The sequence below is a fragment of the Heliangelus exortis genome, chromosome 15 (assembly GCF_036169615.1).
Source record: "Heliangelus exortis chromosome 15, bHelExo1.hap1, whole genome shotgun sequence".
NCBI classification, from domain to species: Eukaryota; Metazoa; Chordata; class Aves; order Apodiformes; family Trochilidae; genus Heliangelus; species Heliangelus exortis.
In genome coordinates this window covers 15,374,361-15,393,991 of record NC_092436.1, presented here as the reverse complement: position 1 = coordinate 15,393,991, position 19,631 = coordinate 15,374,361, and the positions used below count along the sequence as shown (strand labels likewise).

The 19,631-nt window shown below is 56.1% G+C and overlaps 1 protein-coding gene across 6 annotated transcripts in view; it reads left to right on the top strand.

Annotated features, from left to right (window-relative positions):
• The window catches only part of CXXC5 (CXXC finger protein 5), a 40,849-nt gene extending 21,649 nt beyond the window's left edge, over positions 1 to 19,200 (top strand). For 2 of the 6 annotated variants that reach the window (XM_071758794.1, XM_071758796.1), the window contains exons 2-4: positions 9,370 to 9,548; positions 9,671 to 10,460; positions 18,074 to 19,200. In XM_071758794.1, coding sequence (XP_071614895.1) covers positions 9,675 to 10,460; positions 18,074 to 18,118 — 831 coding nt within the window. In that variant the 5' untranslated portion in view covers positions 9,370 to 9,548; positions 9,671 to 9,674 and the 3' untranslated portion in view covers positions 18,119 to 19,200. Of the gene's footprint in view, positions 1 to 3,590; positions 4,100 to 4,432; positions 4,624 to 9,369; positions 9,549 to 9,592; positions 10,548 to 18,073 lie in introns of those variants that run through there. The other 4 variants (XM_071758795.1, XM_071758797.1, XR_011728841.1 and 1 more) reach the window with 4 other exon arrangements.
• The last annotated feature ends 431 nt before the right edge of the window (positions 19,201 to 19,631 follow it).

Sequence of the window (19,631 nt, the reverse complement as noted above, 5' to 3'; positions counted from 1 at the left end):
AGGGCAGGTTGGAGACCTCCTCCCATGGCCTTCCCTGCCTTTTGGGGCCCATCCAGATGGACCTGAGGCACATGGGGGGCTGCAGGCAGGGCCTGGGGGGTGCTGGCAGCAGGCAGGGTTTGCCCGGCCCTGCCTGAGCTGCCTTGGATTTTCTTTTGTTGCTGGAGACATTCCTGACTGCTGCCTGTGTGGGAACTGGGCAGCAAAACGTCCCCCCAAACCCTTCAGACCTCTCTGGTCCACTGATGGGGCTTACTGGGAACAGTTCCCCCCAGAAACCAGTGCTCAGCCAGGCTGTGGGGCTGGGAGGAGACTGACTGGAGTCCCCTTGGGCTGTGGGGTGCCCCAGTGCCCCCTCCCAGAGCTGAATTGGTTTTCTTCCCCTCCACCAAGTCCTGGCCAAGCCGCTTTCCTCCCCCTTTCTTTCTCTTCTTCCTCCTCCTATTTCCCTCCTGCCAGGCCAAGCAAAACGAGGTTCTGACCAAAAATAACAACCTCCAGCAGATCCAGACAATGGATAAACCCCCGGTGAGGGTGAGGGCGACCCGAATCCTCCCAGAGGAAAACGGGATTATTCCCTGTCCTCTTAGACATCTGTCCAGGGCTGCTCTTGGTGGATTCGTGCTGTTGCCTTCCAGGCTGGAAAAGTGATTCCCTTCAGGATTGGGCACACCAGGTCCCCAGCACCCATCAATCACCAAATTCCAGTGCCTTGAGCTGCCCCCCCTGTTCTCACTCACTGGTGGTGATGGTGTCATTGGTGCTGCACCAGCTCTGGGGCTGGAGCAGTTCCTTGGGTTGTGCTCTGCCTGGTGGGACTTGGGGGGATGAAGTTTGGGAGAACAAGGTGACCTCTCCAGGCTGGGGCTGCTCTCAGAGGTGGCACTGATGGATTTAGGCACCTTTGGTGGTGGCATTTTACTGTGTGTGGCACCTAATGCTTTTGGGCACCTTTGGAGGTGGCAGTTTGTGGTGGCACTGATGGTTTTGGGTATCTTTGGTGGTGGCATTTTACTGTGGCACCTAATGCTTTTGGGCACCTAATGCTTTTGGAGGTGGCAGTTTGTGGTGGCACTGATGCTTTTGGGCACCTTTGAAGTGTCTCTTGTAGGTGGCACTGATGGATTTGGGCACCTTTGGTGGTGGCATTTTACTGAGTGTGGCACTGATGGTTTTGGGCACCTTTGGAGGTGGCAGTTTGTGGTGGCACCGATGGTTTTGGGTATTTTTGGTGGTGGCATTTTACTGTGTGTGGCACCTAATGTTTTTGGGCACCTTTGGAGGTGGCAGTTTGTGGTGGCACTGATGGTTTTGGGCACCTTTGAAGTGTCTCTTGTAGGTGGCACTGATGGATTTGGGCACCTTTGGTGGTGGCATTTTACTGTGTGTGGCACCTAATGTTTTTGGGCATCTTTGGAGGTGGCAGTTTGTGGTGGCACCGATGGTTTTGGGTACTTTTGGTGGTAGCATTTTACTGTGTGTGGCACTGATGGTTTTGGGCACCTTTGGAGGTGGCAGTTTGTGGTGGCACCAATGGTTTTGGGCACCTTTGGAGTGTCTCTTGTAGGTGGCACTGATGGATTTGGACACCATTGGAGGTACCACTAATGGATTTGGGGCTCTTTGTCATCAAAGGATCTCACGTGGCTGAGCCCACAACTTTATTTTTTTCTTATTTTTAATTAACTTCTCCGAGCCCTGAGCCTGCTGAGACCCCGGGTCTCTCGGTGACCTGGTTATCAGTCAGACCCCAAGTGATTTAAGCTGTAATCACCCCATCTGTTAATGGGAACGATCCACACATCTTGGCTTGGCCTTGGTGAGGCTGCACATGGGTGTCCCCAGGGCCCCTCTGTGGTGGCTCTCAGGGCTCTTGTCACCATGTCCCCCTGGCCCCAGCACCCTTGGGTCATTCAACCATCTTTGGGTGGCTCACCCTGGTCTGCTGAACATCCCAGCCCAGGAATCACCGTGGGGATCTCCCTTGGTGTGGGGGACTTGCTGGCCCAAAGAGCTGGGACCCCCTCCAAAAGGATCAGGGAGAGGGGGTTTGGAGAGGGCAGGAGGTTCTGTTGGACTGGGGATGGTGGGCAGGAGGTTCTGCTGGACTGGGGATGGTGGGCCGAGAGTTCTGCTGGACTGGGGATGGTGTCAGGGGGTTGTGCTGGACTGGGGATAGTGGGAAGGATTTCTGCTGGACTGGGGCTGGTGGACAGAAGGTTCTGTTGGACTGGGGATAGTGGGAAGGAGGTTCTGCTGGACTGGGGATGGTGGGCTGAGAGTTCTGCTGGACTGGGGATGGTCGGCAGGAGGTTCTGCTGAACTGGAATGTTGTGCAGGAGGTCTGTTGGACTGGGGATAGTGGGCAGGATTTCTGCTGGACTGGGGATGGTGTCAGGGGGTTGTGCTGGACTGGGGATAGTGGGAAGGATTTCTGCTGAACTGGGGATAGTGGGAAGGAGGTTCTGCTGGACTGGGAATGGTGGACAGAAGGTTCTGTTGGACTGGGGATGGTGTCAGGAGTTTGTGCTGGACTGGGGATAGTGGGAAGGATTTCTGCTGAACTGGGGATGGTGTCGAGGGTTTGTGCTGGACTGGGGCTGGTGGGCAGGAGGTTCTGTTGGACTGGGGCTGGTGGGCAGGATTTCTGCCGGACTGGGGATGGTGTCAGGGGTTTGTGCTGGAGTGGGGGTGGGGGGCAGCATCAGGCAGGGTGATGCCAAGGTGGGGAGTGGGTGGGTGATGCAGAGCTGTGGCACAGCGCGTGGATGTCAGCTGCTGCTGCCTGGCTGGGAGCAGGGCTCGTGTGAGCACAGATCTGTTCAATCCCATTTGGAGAAAGGAGGGGGGGGGGGGGGGGGAAAAGAGAAGCAGGGAGGGGGGGGCCTTTCCCCAGGCTCAATCTGGTGGGTTTTAGTTACAGTCGTTTTAGGATTTGGGCAGCGAATTGGCGCAGCTTTGGCAGGGGAAGGGGGGATGGCAGCGTGCCGGGGAGGTGAGGCTGCCAAGCCCCCCTCCCGTCCCCCTCCCTACCCCTGCCTCGATTTGGGGGCCGGAGGGGGTGGGCGCAGGTGGGTGCCGTCCCCGGGCTGTCACCCGGCTCTCTGGGCGGCAGCTGGGGAAGGGGAGGAGGTGGCTGGAGGTGTCCGCAGGGCACCCGCAGCCTGCGGGGCTGGGCTGGACGCTTCCAATCGCGTTATCTCCGGCCCCGCCCGGCGCTGCCGCTCCGAGTGCCCGGGCAGATAAGTGGATTTCCAGGGAGCGCCTGCTCGTCTGACATTCAAGACTCCTTAATCCGTGACCAGCACCCCGCCCAGCAGGACGTGGCCACGTTTCCCAGCAGGATGTGGCCCTGGTTCCCAGAGGGACAGCCCCGGGTGCCCAGCGGTCCCCGCAGTGGTGGCTCCATGGGGGAGGTTCAGGGATGGAGGGTGTCCCTGGGGTCCTTGGGGACATCCGTGTCCTGCCCGCGGTGGTAATGGCTCTTGGATGAGTTGGGTGTCCCTGGGTGGCTGTGCCGTAGAGGTGGGTTGGGAAGGTGCAGTGGCCGTGGGGTTGAGTGGGGAAAGCCACCACCAGCAAGGGAAAAAAATAGGTCTTCTTGGGAGCCCTGGAGTTGGGGAGGTGGCATCAGGGCCTGCCTGCTCCTCTCGGCAGCTGTGTGGCCTCAGTCACCATCCCTGCAGGATGTGCCTGGCAGGACACATCTTCTGCTGGACAGAGCTGCTTCCTGGGAGCCTGCAAGGAGGAGACGGGTGAAAGCCACTCTGTGCACCGTGATGATTTGCCATCTGCTTCCAGGCCTAACTCCAGATGCTGGATTTAATCTTCCATAGCTTTTTTAATTCAGGAGTTGGCTTCTTAAAGTCCCCCAGTGCCACCCCGGCAGCAGAGATGAGCAGAGTGGCTGCCACAACTCTCCCTTCCGAGGATGTTCTGGAGCACGGGAGATGAAGGATCTCCCTGGAAGCTGCCCAGCTGGCCACCCCTCATACCTCTGCCTCATTTACCTGCAGGCTCCCGTTTACAGCACTGCCCAAACCTCCCCCAGGGCCTGGGTGTCCTCTTTTGATGTCTGGAGAGAATGTAGTGGGTGATGGTGAGTTCCATGGCACCTGAGGAGTCGATCTTCTGGCTGGACCAGTTTTGGAGAGGACAAATGTGAAGAGCAGAGCTTGGGGGCTCTTGGGTTGACAAAGGGGATGGCTTGCAAAGAACACAGGTGAAGAACCTCCCTGTCTGTGCCTCAGGGTGCCTGTCCCTGCTTATCAGGCCCCATGTTGTCTCTCAATGGGTGCCCTGCAGGGACATTCAGCCTTGGGAAATGGCAGTTTGCTTTCTCTCTGGGTACACCTCGATTTCCCACGTGGCTTTGGCAGAAACAGCAGCCCAGAGGTGACAGTGCCCTGCCAGCAGTGCCCTGGCTGGCTCTCACCTGGCTGAGTCCCCAGCAGCTCAAGACTTGAGGTGTTTCCTGGTGTGGTTGGAGTTGTCAGGTAGCCCTGGCACCTGCTGCCTGGCTTCTGGTCGATGATGCTGTGAAGAGGGATCACTGCCAGCTTTCAGTTGAGCTCTGTCACCCAAAGGAGGGAGCAGCAAGTTCAGCTGTGCTGTGGGAACTGGGTAAGCTGGGAGCTGAGCCGGGTGCTGTGGTGCTGGAGTTGGAGCTGCTTTGAGCCTTGTTCTGGTGGTGCTTGTTCTCCTGAGCCTTGGAGCTGGGCTGCAGCTGAGCCCTCAGACCCATCATGGTTCTAGAGGCTGGGGTCTTGTTCTACCTTTTCTCATCCCAGGGGTGTTTCAGGGTGCCTTAAGAGTATCTTGGGACTCCCACCACCCATAATCCCACAGTCCCACCATCCTGAGGTCCTGTCCATGTTGATCAGGGGGGGTTGAGGAGCATGGGACCCACCTGGAGCTGCCTGTAGTACCCCCAGCTGGGAAGGTCCCTCCAGCTGCAGCCTCCCTTGAGCTACACCATTCCCAGGCTGCCTTGGAGAAGGGCAAGTGGTAGGCACCATCCTTGGGTCTGCCCTTGGCATGGCTGCATCCCTCTGCCCATCCATCCATCCATCCATCCCCAGGGCTCTGCTAGGGCAGTGGAGGCCACGCTGGGCGGGCGGCTGCGTGGCGAGGGGGGAGGAAGCAGGGACAAAAACCCAGCAGAGGGGACAATTACTGCCTTTCTCCTGGCTGAAAAGACGCCGGGGTCCCTTCCGTCCTCGTCCTCCCTCTGCTCCGGCGGACAAAGCCGCAGCTCCGGTGCCCACCCAGCGCCCAGGGATTAGGGAAAAAAAAACAACTTTTATTTTCATCCTTTGTCTCCGGCTCCCAGGAGTAGCTCAGCTTCTACTTTGCTGCTTTCTTCTCCCTTTATGGCCCTGTCCGCGCACGGCTGACCGCCCGGCGCCTTTCCGGGAGGAGGTTGATTTATTCAGAATTAAAGGGAAGCAGAAGTTCTTTCCAGAAGATGAGACTCTCTGCCTCAGCAGGAGCTGATGGCTTTCCAGTGGCACAGGGAAACAACAGGGAAGAGGGCTGGAAATCGTGGTTTTTTAGGGGAAGTGAAGCTCCTGCTCCCCACTGAGGTGCCTGAGCCAGGGGGACTCTTGAGTCCATCAGCTGGACATGGATTTCTCCATGGAGACCACGGGAGATCCTTTTCCAATTCTTTTTGGAGTTGTTAGGGGTGTTGCAGTCAGTGTGCCAGGGGGTTGGGAGTCCTGGGAAGGGGGGAGCTGCCTCCTCCCTCCCAGACCATGGGAGAACGGGAGAACGCTGCTGCTTTGCCCAAGCTGAGCATCCTGGTCTGAGGGGTAGATTTTTGGGATGACCCATGGAAATGGGGCTTCCTAGGAGCAGGGAGGGCAAAGTGGATGTCACCCAAGTGATGGCCTCACCTGGGTGCTCAGCAGTCACTCGAGACCTGGGGGATTTCAGACCAGGGGGGTGGCAGAGGGGTGGCAGGGTGCTGCAAAGGGCTGGGCAGTCTCTGGGGGTGGGCTGGGGTCCCCTGACCTTGGTGGCATCCCCTTGAACCCCTGGCATCCCTCCAGGCTGCTAAGCTGCCCGGTGCAAAGATGTGGGTGAGGGAGCCCATCACGTGCCCCTTAATGCCACGGCCGGGACTAAGCACCTTCTGACAGGGACCCAGATGCTGCTGCCCAGCACCTTCCCCAGGGGAGAGGGGCCTGAAACGGGGTAGAAATGAGATGGGGTGGTTGGGGGGGGCTCTCTTGCTCGTTACTTAATCATAAAGAAGATATTAACGTCATTAATTCCTCCCCCCACTGCAATTAGCAGCCTGGCTGGGCAGGGGCTGGTGAGGAGCAGCTGAGGTGTTTGCTGTGCTGGGGGGTCCTGCAATGCTGGGCAGGGGGACAACTTCCAGTGCTTGGGGGTCTCCAGGAAAGCTGGGGAGGGACTTTGGACGGGGGTCTGGAGGGATGGGATAAGAGGGAAAGGTTTTAAACTGGAAGAGGGGAGATTGAGATGAGGTTTTAGGAAGAAATTCTCTGGTGTGAGGGTGCTGAGGCCCTGGGTGCCCAGGTTGCCCCCAGAAGCTGTGGCTGCCCCATCCTTGGCAAGTCCAGGTTGGATGAGGCTTGGAGCACCCTGGGCTGGTGGGAGGTGTCCCTGACCATGGCAGGTGGGAGGAACTCAATGATATTTAAGGTCCCTCCCAATCCAAACCGGTCTGGGATTCTATGGCACCCCCTCTGTGCAAATTACACCCCCCAGTGAGCAGGTCCTGGGGTCCCTGTGGGTGAGAGACACCATGGGGACAGCCCTGTCCCTCTTGACCTGGCAGCTGTGCCCGATGCTTGCTGCCAAGGAGGGGCTGGGGGACAGCATTGGGCACCTGGCTGCAGATGTTGGGGTCTGGTGGAGGCTGAGTGGTTGGAGGAACACTGGTGGCATTGTGTGGTGGCACCTCTTGGCATGGCCTGGCATGGCCTGGCATGGCTGGGTGCAGCACCCTCACCAGGAGCTGGGCACCACCTTGCACCCCTGGGGCTGAGAGGGGGACACGGTGGAGTGTCCCTTGTCCCTGTTTGTGACAAGGGAGCTGCATCGAAGGTGGCCTTGTCCCAGCAGTGCCACCTGTCCCAGCAGTGCCACTTGTCCCAGCAGTCTGGGGGGCTGTGCTCTGGGTTCTGCAGCCCCACTCAAGGATGCTGTCACACGTGGGAGGCTCGGGGCTGCCGGTGCCCCGTTTGGGGGCAGGGTGGGTGTAGGGGGGACATGGTTATGGGTGCAGAGGAGGAGGAGAGGCCACGGTGACCCTGAGGTGCCTCCAGCTCCTCTCGTCCCTGCGCTGTGCCGTGGGTCTGGGGGGACCCCTGAAAAGCCCCCCACGGGTGTAAGTCACGCTCCCGGCCCTGGTGGCGGCCCGGTGACCCCGGGTGATGTCGCGGTGGTTACAAGGGGTGTGTAAATCCCGGGCTGGTGCAGCCGGCGCTGGGCTCCGCAGGGAGGAAGAGGCTGAGGAGCGCAGGAAAGGCAGCGGGAGGGGGGTGGCTGATAACACCCGGGGCGGCTTTTATCTCACATCCTCCCGGCCGGGGCTTTTCCTGCCGCGTTCCCCGCTCCGGCCCCGGCGCCCGTTGCTCTCGGTTAAGGTGTGACCCATCCTAACGCCTCCCGGGACGGGTCCCCTCCACTCCTGACACCCATTTCGGGTGTCCCCCCCCACCCCCAGCACCCACTCCCCGGGACCGGGTGCCGTGCCTGGGGGTGCACAGTGGGTGCTGGCGGGGTTGCTGTGGTGGGGTTGTTGGGGTCCTATGTGAGAAAAGGGACACGAAGGGTGATGGGTGAGCCTGAGAGGGGTGTAGGTGTTGCTCTGTTACAGGGGTCCCAACAGCTTTCTGCGTGTGGCCATGTTCTTGCCCGGTCTCTGGGGGTGCTGGGCTGGCTGGGCTGGAAGGCTGAGGAGCTGGGATGCAGGGATGGGATGGGGCAGGCAAGGGGCCTCCTCCCAACACTGCCCTCCCCCAGCTGCTGCCGGGGTGGGGATGTGGGTTCCTGCTCCACTAAGCCCTGGAGCTTTTCTCCTCTAAAGCCTGATTACTCTGGCGGTGCCTGTGCGTGCGAGCGTGCTCGGGAGGGGAGGAGGAGGAAGAATTTCACAACAAGTGTTTGCAACCACGCTGGGCCCAGCTGCCCCAGAGCTGCCCCAAGGATGGCAGCATCACCCACCCCCACGCCAGGGAATGACCCTGAGGGTGGGGGTCTTGCCATCCCCCCCAACCCCTGACTCTGCTGGAGCAGCCAGGCAGCTGTGGGCTGGGGACATGGGAGCACTGGGGCTTGGGGGGGGGATGCTGTGGTTCCTGCTGGGGTGTGAAGTTGGACACTGGTGTCTCATGGGGCTTGGAAATGGGTGCTACAGCTCCCTGTGTGGTTTGGAAGGGAGCACTGTGGCTGCCCATGGGGTTTGGAGATGGATGCTGAAGCTCCCCAGAGGATTTGGAGGTGAAGATTGGAGCTCTTGGGGTTTGGAGGTAGATGTTATGGCTCCATATGTGGCTTGCAAGTGGACACTGTGGATCCTCGTAGGACTTTGAGGTGGACATTGAAGCCTTTAGGGCTTGGAGGTGGATGCTGTAGCTCCCTGTGAGGTTTGAAGGTGGACACCATGGCTGACCATGGGGTTTGGAGAATCCCTGTGGGACTTCAAGGCCAGGTTGGATAAAGCCTTGTGCAACCTGGTCTGGTGGGGGTGTCCCTGCCCATGCAGAGGAGTTGGCTCTCGATGATCTTTAAGGTCCCTTCCCACCCAAAGCATTCTGTGGTTCTATGATTTTATGATTCTATGATTCTGTGATTCTATGACTTGGGGGTGGCCACTGAAGGTCCCCATGTAGCTGGCGTGTGGTGCTGGCCTCAGGACAAGGGTCCAGGAGGAGGAGGAGGGTGAGCAACATCATCCCAGGGGTTGTGGGAACTGGGGTGCAGCCCCACACCCTTGCTGCCCTCATGACCCCCAGCTGGGGGGACAGGGATGGGGACCATGGCACCCCTGGCAGGAGCTCCAGCTGCCAGCTTGGGGACAACCCACGGGCACCCGGGGTCCCATACGGCACAGGAGCAGGAGATGAGCCCCGGGGGGAGGTGAGTTGGGCACAGAGAACCTTTAAACCTCAGAGTGCCATTGCCACCAGGCCAGGACAGCCCCTGTCACCCCCTGTTTCTGTCTGTGTGGTGACCCTTTGAGAGAGCAGCGGGACAGATCTCCACCGAGGTCCCTTCCCCGGGGTTCCTTTGTTGGCGGCATGGAGACTTTGATGGCAGGGGGAGGAAGAGCAGCTTTGAAAAGCCCCTTGGCTCTCTCACCACCTCTAACTGGTTTTTTTTTTCTGCTTCCAGAGCCGCGTGGTGTGCAGCAGAGCCGCAGAGAGGGTTTGCACTGAGCTTGGACTGAAAGCCCCTGGTGCTGGAGGAGGCACCCGCTTGATGAGCGTTCCCATCTGATTTCCCCCCCGTGGCTGGCAGACCTGGTGCTACCAGAAGGGCTTTGGAGTTCTTTCACTTTGGTGTTGCTGGGGGTGGGTTTGTTTTTTTTTTTTTTTTTGGGGGGGGGGATTTTTTTTTTTTATTTTTTTTTTTAATTTTTTTTTTTTAAATTTATAACTTTCGGGTTGGGTTTCGTTCGCTGGGTTGCGGGCAGCACCATGTCCAATTCGGGCTCCCATCAAGACACTGGGAACAAGGCAGAGACGGAAAAAACCAACCAAGATGACTCTCAACCCCCCGTCAGCTCCGAGAGGAGGAACAAAAGTGGAATAATAAGCGAACCTTTGAACAAAAGTCTTAAGAAGTCCCGTCCACTCTCCCACTATTCCACCTTTGGTAGCAGCAGCTCGGTAAGCGAACATTCAGAGAAAGGCAACCCCTTAGCTAATGGCAACGAAGCGACTGTGGATAAAAGTCATTCTACCTCAAAGCACAAAAACATCTCTAGTATGCTGAGCAAATTAGACCGGGTGTCGGAGATCTCCGCAGAAGGACAGCTCGCCCTCCAACAGTTTGCTCAGTCGACAGAAATGCTCAAAAGGGTGGTCCAGGAGCACCTTCCCCTGGCCGGCGAGCACGGGACTGGGATCTCTGACATGGAGGCGGTCTCAGCCGCAGAGACAATGAACGGCCCCTCAGATTTCCCTTACCTGGGGGCTTTTCCCATCAACCCGGGCCTTTTCATCATGACCCCCGCCGGCGTCTTCCTGGCAGAGAGCGCGCTCCATATGGCCGGCTTGGCAGAGTACCCCATGCAGAATGAGTTGGCATCTGCCATCAATTCGGGGAAAAAGAAACGGAAAAGATGCGGCATGTGCCCGCCCTGCCGAAGACGGATAAACTGCGAGCAGTGCAGCAGTTGTAGGAATCGCAAAACTGGCCACCAGATTTGCAAATTCCGAAAATGTGAAGAACTCAAAAAGAAGCCTTCTGCAGCACTGGAGGTAACCACCGGCCCCTCTCAGGCACCCTAACCCCTCCTCGGGCTGCGCTCCTGGGTTCGGATCTTGCCCTAGATAATAAAACACCTGGTACTTCTTGCTTTTTTTTTTTTTTTTTTTTTTTTTTTTTTTTTTTAATTGTTTTCCCCCTTTCTGTTGCTCTCACCACTAAGTTGTGCCCTCTGCCCGATGTCCCCTCCTGTCCCCTCCTTCTCTTATGTACTGGGACTGACTGGGCTGAGGCTTCTCCCTGGGGGTGCAGGGTTTTCTCTCCCCTCCGTGGGCACAGGCAGCAGCAGGTCTGACACCCAACGTGTCCTGGGTGGGCCACAGCCCCCCCCTGGACCATCTGGGGAGACAGGAGGCTGCTTCTGGGGGCAGAGCTGGGGGGGCATGTGTGTGACAGTGATGGTGAACCCTGTGGCACCAGTGCAAGCAGAGCCCAGCCCCGTGGGTCACTCTTCACTCTGATTTGGGGGGCAAACTGCTTGCAGTGGGTGCTGGGCAGCACCTTCTGTGGAGATCTCCCCGAGCCAGTGTCAGTCTGGGGGAATCAGGATGAGTCCACAGGGCAGCAGGCAGATTTCCCAGGAGCTGTGTGCCAGCATCCTGCTGACTTGGGAGCACCCCTGTGATTCCTGGGGTGAGCACAGCCCACCACCCATGGGTGATGCCATGGCCTCCATAGAGGAGAGCCACTGCAGGGCACCATGGGGTTGGGGTGCCACCCTCCTGAGCCCACCAGGGAGTGCAGGAACAGTCTGGTGACTCAGGTTGTCCTGGGGGTCTGAAATTCAGGCACAGCCGTGGACAGATGCTGGGGTTGTGGTACAGGCAGCCCAGGGAGGTGGTGGAGTCAGCATCACTGGAGATGTTAAAAAAATGTGTGGCTTGATGGCACTTAGGGACATGGTTTATTTGGCTGCTGGTGGTGGGGTGATGGTTGGATTGGATACTCTCAGAGGTGCTTTGCAACCTTCATGGTTCTATGATTCTGTGCCATGGTGTGATGTGGCATGTCACAGTGTGGTGTCATGTGCCATGGTGTGGTGTGCCATGGTGTCATGCGCCATGGTGTGGTCTGCCATGGCATGGCATGATGTGCCATGGTGTGGCTTGATGTGCCATGGCGTGGCTTGATGTGCCATGGCATGGTATGGCATGGTGTGACGTGCCGTGGTGTGGTGAGATGTGCCATAGTGTCGTGTGCCATGGTGTGATGTGCCATGGTGTGATGTGCCATGGTGTGACGTGCCGTGGTGTGGTGTGATGTGCCATGGTGTGGTGTGGCATGGCATGGTATGATGTGCCATGGTATGGCATAGTGTTATGTGCCGTGGTGTGCCATGGCATGGTCTGCCATGGCATGTCATGATGTGGCATGGTGTGGCTTGATGTGCCATGGCATGGTATGGCATGGTGTGACGTGCCGTGGTGTGGTGAGATGTGCCATGGTGTGGTGTGGCATGGCATGTCATGATGTGGCATGGTGTGGCTTGATGTGCCATGGCATGGTTTGGCATGGTGTGATGTGCCATGGTGTGGTGTGATGTGCCATGGTGTGATGTGCCATGGCATGGTGTGGCGTGGCACGTCATGATGTGCCACGGTGTGGCTTGATGTGCCATGGCATGGTTTGGCATGGTGTGATGTGCCATGGTGTGGTGTGCCATGCTGTGGTGTCATGTGCCATGCTGTGGTGTCATGTGCCATGCTGTGGCGTGCTATGGCATGGTCTGGCGTGCCATGTCATGATGTGGCATGGTGTGGCTGGATGTGTCATGTCACGATGTGCCATGGTGTGGTGTGCTATGGCATGGTCTGCCATGCCATGTCATGATGTGCCATGGTGTGGCATGGTGAGGGTTGGGTCCTGGTGGTGCTGGCTGCAGTGCACAGGTGGCACAGCACAGGTGCTCTGAGCCATGACCTGTCTGCTGGATCCCGTGTGTGACCTGCTCAGCATGGGTTTGGTTTTCCCGGGAGCTGCTGCCACCATGGGCTGTGCCCGTGTGCACCCCCTGCCCATGAGTGCATCCCCAGAGCCAGAAAAAGCTAAAAAGCCACTTGGGCCGGATCATGCAGCTCTCTGTCCTCTGGATTGCCCATCCTTTGGTGGTCCCAAAGAGACAACCCACTGGTTTTCAGCCACATTCTCCATTTTTCAATTAGCATCAGCTCTGAATGAATAGTGAAGGGGAAAAAAGAAAAAAAAAAACTGTTTGGGCGGTGGGGATGAGGAGAGGGGGAACTGTGTCTTTCAAAAACCGCTGTATTGCTAAATTATATTCTTGTTCTAATTTGCTGAGTCAGTGATCTGGAAAAAGGGAGAAAGGGAAAGAAAAAAAAAAAAGTTCATCTCTTCCAAAGAGTCCTAAAGCGGGTCAATAGACTCCGAGCTCGCAGCAGCCGGAGGAGTTGCTCCCTTCTCCCAGCTCTGTGTTGGGGCTGGGGATGATAAATAGCACCAAGAGCCCATGAAACAGTCCCCTCTTGATGGGTTTCCCCATCCCTTGGCTTGCTGGGAAATTGGAGCCACTGGAATAGGGCTTTGCATGTGATAGAGTTCAGCCCCACAGCAGATGGGGCCTCAGCTCTCCTGTGCACCACCCCACGAGTGTTGGGGCTGAAAGGGGATGTGGTGTGATGGGGATGGATGTCTGGGCAGGTACTGGTCCTGATGGGGATGGATCCCTGGGCAGATACTGGTCCTGCTGGGGATGGATCCCTGGGCAGATACTGGTTCTGGTGGGGATGGATGCCTGGACACATACTGGTCCTGGTGGGGATGGATGCCTGGCAGATACTGGTCCTGGTGGGGATGGATGATTAGGTAGATACTGGTCCTGGTGGGGATGGATGCCTGGGCAGATACTGGTCCTGGTGGGGATGGATCCCTGGCAGATACTGGTCCTGATAGGGATCAATGCCTGGCAGATACTGGTTCTGGTGGGGATGGATCCCTGGCAGATACTGGTTCTGGTGGGAATGGATCCCTGGCAGATACTGGTCCTCCCAGGGCATCTCTGTCCCCTTTTCAGAGCAGATCCTGCCCTCTCTCAGGATATCCTCTCATGCTGTGTGCTGACCTTGGTAGGGCTGAGCAAAGTTTGTGGCAGTGTGTGGCTGAGATAAGGATGCTGCAGCCTCTCCTGATGTCCCAGGGTCCCCTGGGTCAATGGTTGGGTTGTTGAACCTTGCACTAAGCCAAGCAAAGCAGCCTTGGTGGTGTGGTGTGTTCAGCCATCCCTAGGGCAACCACCAGCACCTGCCTTGTGGTGGACACCCAGCTGAAGGTGGCTGTGGCCAGGGTGCAGCAGGGCAGCTCCATGGATCATTGGTGATGGTGATCCCAGGATGGGAGAGGCCATTGGAGGCCCTTTATCCGGGGCTGTAACTCCACGGGGTCTTGGGGAGCACCATTTCCATCAGGGGAAGCGTTGCCTGGGAGAAGATCAATGGACAGGGGCTGCAGCTGTGATTAAACTAAACATTGTGTCATAGTTTGAGTAGGAGGACACATTGGTCAGAAATCAAGCAGTAAACAGCAAAATTAAAAAATAATTAAACCTTTATGGCGGTATAAAGAAATGTACTAAATCCCTCTGCCACCCTTGAGCTTTGTCTGCATGTTTACAAGGCCCCAGCACCTGGTCACTGCTGGTGTCCCCATGTGATGGTGGCTGAGGTGCAATGAAGCAGGTTGGATGCTTGGAGCGGGCAGCAGCACCTCCTGCACTGACCAGGCTCTGCCAGCCCCAGGTGGTGCCAGAGGCACTGGTGGCTGGTCCTGGGCATATCACCCAGGACACATCACCTGGTCACATCACCCTGGTCACATCACCTGGTCACATCACCCGGTCACATCACCCAGGACACATCACCTGGTCACATCACCCTGGTCACATCACCTGGTCACATCACCCGGTCACATCACCCAGGACACATCACCTGGTCACATCACCCAGGACACATCACCTGGTCACGTCACCTGGTCACATCATCCAGGACACATCACCTGGTCACATCACCCAGGGCACATCACCCATGACACATCACCTTTGTCACATCATCTTGGTCACATAACCCAGGACACATCACCTGGTCACATCATCTTGGTCACATCATCCTGGTCACATCACCTTGGTCACATCACCTTGGTCATATCACCCAGGACACATCACCTGGTCACATCACCCTGGTCACATCACCTTGGTCACATCACCCTGGTCACATCACCCTGGTCACATCACCTTGGTCACATCACCTTGGTCACATCATCTTGGTCACATCACCCTGGTCACATCACCTTGGTCACATCATCTTGGTCACATCATCTTGGTCACATCACCTTGGTCACATCACCCAGGACACATCACCTTGGGCACATCACCCGGTCACATCACCCAGGACACATCACCCAGGACACATCACCTGGTCACATCACCCTGGTCACATCACCCAGGACACTTCACCCTGGGCTTGTCACCAGAGCTGTGGGTCACATAAAGACCATGAATAGTTGGGATTTGACTCAGCAAATCCCTCTGGAAAAGCCCTGATGAAGGGCCCTGGTGGCCCAGCTCTCGTGCTGGTGTGAGGGTCACTGCCACCCTCACGTGGGGACACTTGTGACCGAGGTCTGTCGTGACACAGGACAAGGGGCAATGGTGTTAAAATGAAAGAAGGATGGTTTAGGTTGGACACAGGGAAGGAAAGTTTCATGATGAGGATGGTGAGAGACTGGCACGGGTTTCTCAGAGAAGTTGTGGCTGCTGAAGGTCAGGTTGGATGGGACTTTGAGGAACCTGCTCTAAAGATGTCCCTGTGCAGAGCAGGGGGTTGGTCTGGGGATGCTCTGGAAGGCCCCTCACAGACTGGATGGTCCCTTCCAACTCAAACAGTTTTGAGCTTCTGTGGGGACAAGGTAGGATCTATCCTATCATTGGAGCTAATTGTCCCTCTTCCTTTAATAATGAAAGGGCTCAGGCCCCTTCATTTAAAGGGTCATTTAAAGTGACCTCTAAGAGTCCCAGAGACCTCCCAGACCCCTCAGCTCTCTCTTCTGAGGTGATGGATCTGGACCCTTGGTGTGAGCCCACCACACACTGGTTGGGAACCCAGCATGGATGCTGTGCTGTGCCCCAGCCAGGACCACTTGGGTCTTCCCAGATCCCAACTTACACTTTGAGAAGGTGACCTTTGGGGATCCCTGTGACTCCTTGACTCCCCCAGCTCAGTTTGCCCTGGTCCAGGACCAGGAGCTCCAACCATGGAGCAGGAGCTTGAGAAGGTGCAACTTGTCAGCAGCCTCCTTGGGCACCTCTGCTTCTTGCCCATTCTTGGCCTTTTGGGTCCTGGTTCTGGTGGAAATGAGTAGGTTGGGATCCCTCCCTCAGAGGTTTTGGGGGGGAGATGCTGCTCAGATTGCTCCTCGAGGCCTGATGGGTGTCTTGGTGCCACCCGATGACAGCCAAATGGCTCTTGTGTGGCCCCAGGGACCCCAACATGGCTTTGGGTTGACTCCTGGGACATCAAGTGCCTTGTGCTGTGGGCTCAACACCAGGAGCTGGTCCTGGGGTGGTTGTGGCTCCCTGCTGCCCTGTGCCCCTCACCGTAGCCTCTGGTTGGGTTTCCATTGGTGTCTCCGGGTTGTTTGGAGATGTAGGAACCAAATGTCCCTCTGTGCCAAGTGCTCTTGGAGGTTGTGTGGCCCTGCTGGCTAACATGGCGCGGCCTTCTTTGTGGGAGACGTTGTGGTCCTTGCATCCTCCACCCATGGTCTCATGGACATCGTGCCACCTTCCCACCCCATCCAGCTGGGAAATATCCCAGGTGCTCCTTCCAGAGGCCACACAGACCTGTTGGGGCCATTGTCACCCACACAGAGGTGTTGGGGCCATTGTCACCCACACAGAGCTGTTGGGGCCGTTGTCACCCACACAGAGCTGTTGGGGCCATTGTCACCCACACAGAGCTGTTGGGGCTGTTGTCACCCACACAGAGGTGTTGGGGCCGTTGTCACCCACACAGAGGTGTTGGGGCTGTTGTCACCCGCACAGAGCTGTTGGGGCCATTGTCACCCACACAGAGCTGTTGGGGCTGTTGTCACCCACACAGAGGTGTTGGGGCCATTGTCACCCACACAGAGGTGCTGGGGCCGTTGTCACCCACACAGAGCTGTCAGGGCTGTTGTCACCCCAGAGCTGTTGGGGCCATTGTCACCCACACTTTTTCTGAGGGTGGCTTTGAGGAGGTCTTGTCCACTGTTGGGTGCTTTGTCCCGATGGGACTCAACCCTCTTCTCCAGAAGATTCCAAGAGATCCCTGGTTGGCCCCACATGCTGGGGACAAGCCCATTCATTGACGTTGGCGTTGGGCTGATGTCCCCATGTTGGGGGGTGATGTCCCCCATGTCCTCAGCAGCTCCTGGGCCTTGTGGCCCCAGACTTCTGCCTCAGTTTCCCCCCCAGATGCCTTCCCAAACCCATCCGTAGGTTGAGCTGCTGTCTGCCGGGTCCCTGTGGCCGTGGGAGGGGAGGTGGGGCCTGCAGTGCGGGTGCCGCCATTGTGTGTGTGGGCCGGAGGAGAAGGGGGGGCGGCCATGGTGCAGGCCGGGGCCTGGGGAGGGGGGGACAAGGGGGAAGCTGCGGGGGGTGAGGGGAACCCTGCTCCATCCGGCCAGCATCCCAGAACCCAAATCCTTGGGGTGGATCCGTCCCGAAGTCAATGAGGGGGATAATGGGATGGGAGTGCTGGGATGGGGGTTCCAGGATTGGTTTATCAGGATGGGGTTACTGGGATGGGGGCACAGAGATGGGGGGACTGGGATGGAGGTACTGGGATGGGGATACTGGGATGAGGGTACTGGGATTGGGATACCGGGATGGTCTTACTCGGATGGGGATAGTAGGATGGGGTTACTGGGATAGGGATACTGGGGTGGGGGTACTGGGATGGGGATACTGGGATGAGGATACCAGGATGGGGTTACTTGGATGGGGATACTGGGATGGGGGCACGGGGATGGGGATGCCAGGATGGGGATACCAAGATGGGGGTAGCAGGATGGGGACACCATGATGGGGATAGCAGAATGGGGATGCCAGGATGGGGATACTGGGATAGAGATACCAGGGTGGGGATACCGGGGATGGGGTTAGTGGGATGAGAGTACCAGGATGGGGATAAACAGGATGGGGTTACCAGGATGGGGGTACTGGGATGGGGATACTGGGATGGGGTTAGTGGGATGAGAGTACCAGGATGGGGGTACTGGGATGGGGTTAGTGGGATGAGAGTACCAGGATGGGGGTACTGGGATGGGGTTAGTGGGATGAGAGTACCAGGATGGGGATAAACAGGATGGGGTTACCAGGATGGGGGTACTGGGATGGGGATACTGGGATGGGGTTAGTGGGATGAGAGTACCAGGATGGGGGTACTGGGATGGGGTTAGTGGGATGAGAGTACCAGGATAGGGATAACAGGATGGGGATACTGGGATGGGGCTGATGGGGATAGAGGGGATGTGGGTGCAGAACCCTGGTGCTGGACCCAACCTAACATCTTGTCAATTCCTCTCCCATCCCCTCCCTGTCTCTCTTCCTTTCCAGAAGGTGATGCTTCCCACAGGAGCCGCCTTCAGATGGTTCCAGTAGGAACGGGAATCCCAAAGCTCTGTCATCCAAGTGCAATGTCACTGCTTGCTTGTGTTGTCTCAGGCAAGGGATTTTTTGGCTGAAATGAATGGATGCACCTGTGTCTCTTTAGAACCAAAAATATTTTCTCGCAAATCTCATTCCTGTTTTTATAATTTTTTTTCTTTTTCTTTTTTTTCTTTTTTTTTTTCTTTTCTTTTTTTTTTTTTTTTTTTTTGCGTTCGTTTTAACATCTTCGAGTCCTAGTCAGACATTTAACTGCTTTTCAAATAATAATAATAATTAAAAAAAAAAAAATAATTAAAAGAAAAAAACAATGGATCTGTAAAGTACCAAGACTTAATAGACAGAGTATGGACAATCAGTTTCTTTCTGTGTTTTGGTGTTGATGTTGTTTATGTGTGAAAGATGCAGTACTTGTGTAGGGAATGTAAATTTACAGTAACCTTTTAAAATCTAGTTACTAATAAGCACTACTGTAATTTAGCACAGTTGTTTAATTGCACCCTCATTTATACTTTTTATTTGATTCTTTCCCATCATACAATAGAGTGGATAGTTTCTAGAATGCCTCAACTTCATGTTTATAAATGAGAATATGTTTAAAGCGATGTAGTATCCCTTTTCCTAGCCATTCACCTATGTAAGTTTGACCTGCAAGAGGTTGGGTATAAAAGGTGGAAGAAAACAATTGCTGCACAACTGGTGGTCATTCGAAAAAAAAAAAAAAAAAAAAGGAAAAAAAGATTGAAAACGTTAAAAAGAGGAAAAAAAAAAAAAAGTCACTGTTAGTTCATTAACATAGAACGAGAAACGCTGCGTACAGAAAAAAAAAACCAACAACAAAACAATTCTAATTGCAGGGGTTTACTCCTAGAAGTAATTTTTGTAAACTTACTGAAGTTCAAATCAAAAATAAAAATAATATTGCAGGACCTGTGCTGAAGCAGTTACGAAAAGTGATATTTCTCTTCTGTTCAACTCCAGCTCTCTCTCCATCATTAAATTGAAATGCTGTTTGTAATGTTTTAGCAATCCAGGCTGTTTTTGTGAATAAAATGAATGCATGTTTTGTGTCATGATTTACAGCTTGGTTATTTCTCTCCCAACCCCTCTTTGCCAGCTGGATGGGTCCCCTGATGGGGGAGAGGTCCCCGTGGCTCTGTCACCATCACTGCCAGACCCATTCCTGCTGCTGCTGGGGACCTCACGGGTGATGGGGACAGGACAGGGTGGTGGGGATAGGATGGGGTGGTGGGGACTGGTTAGGGTGATGGGGACTGGTTGGGGTGATGGGGACAAGTTGGAGTGCCAAGGACAGGACAGGGTGATGGGGACAGGTTGGGGTGATGGGGACAGAACAGGGTGAAAAGGTCAGGACAGGGTGTTGGGTCAGGATGGGGTGGTGGGGACAGGTTGGGTTGATGGGGACAGAATGGGGTGATGGGGAAGGACAGGGTGATGGGGACAGGATGGGGTGGTGGGGACTGGTTGGGATGATGGGGACAGGATG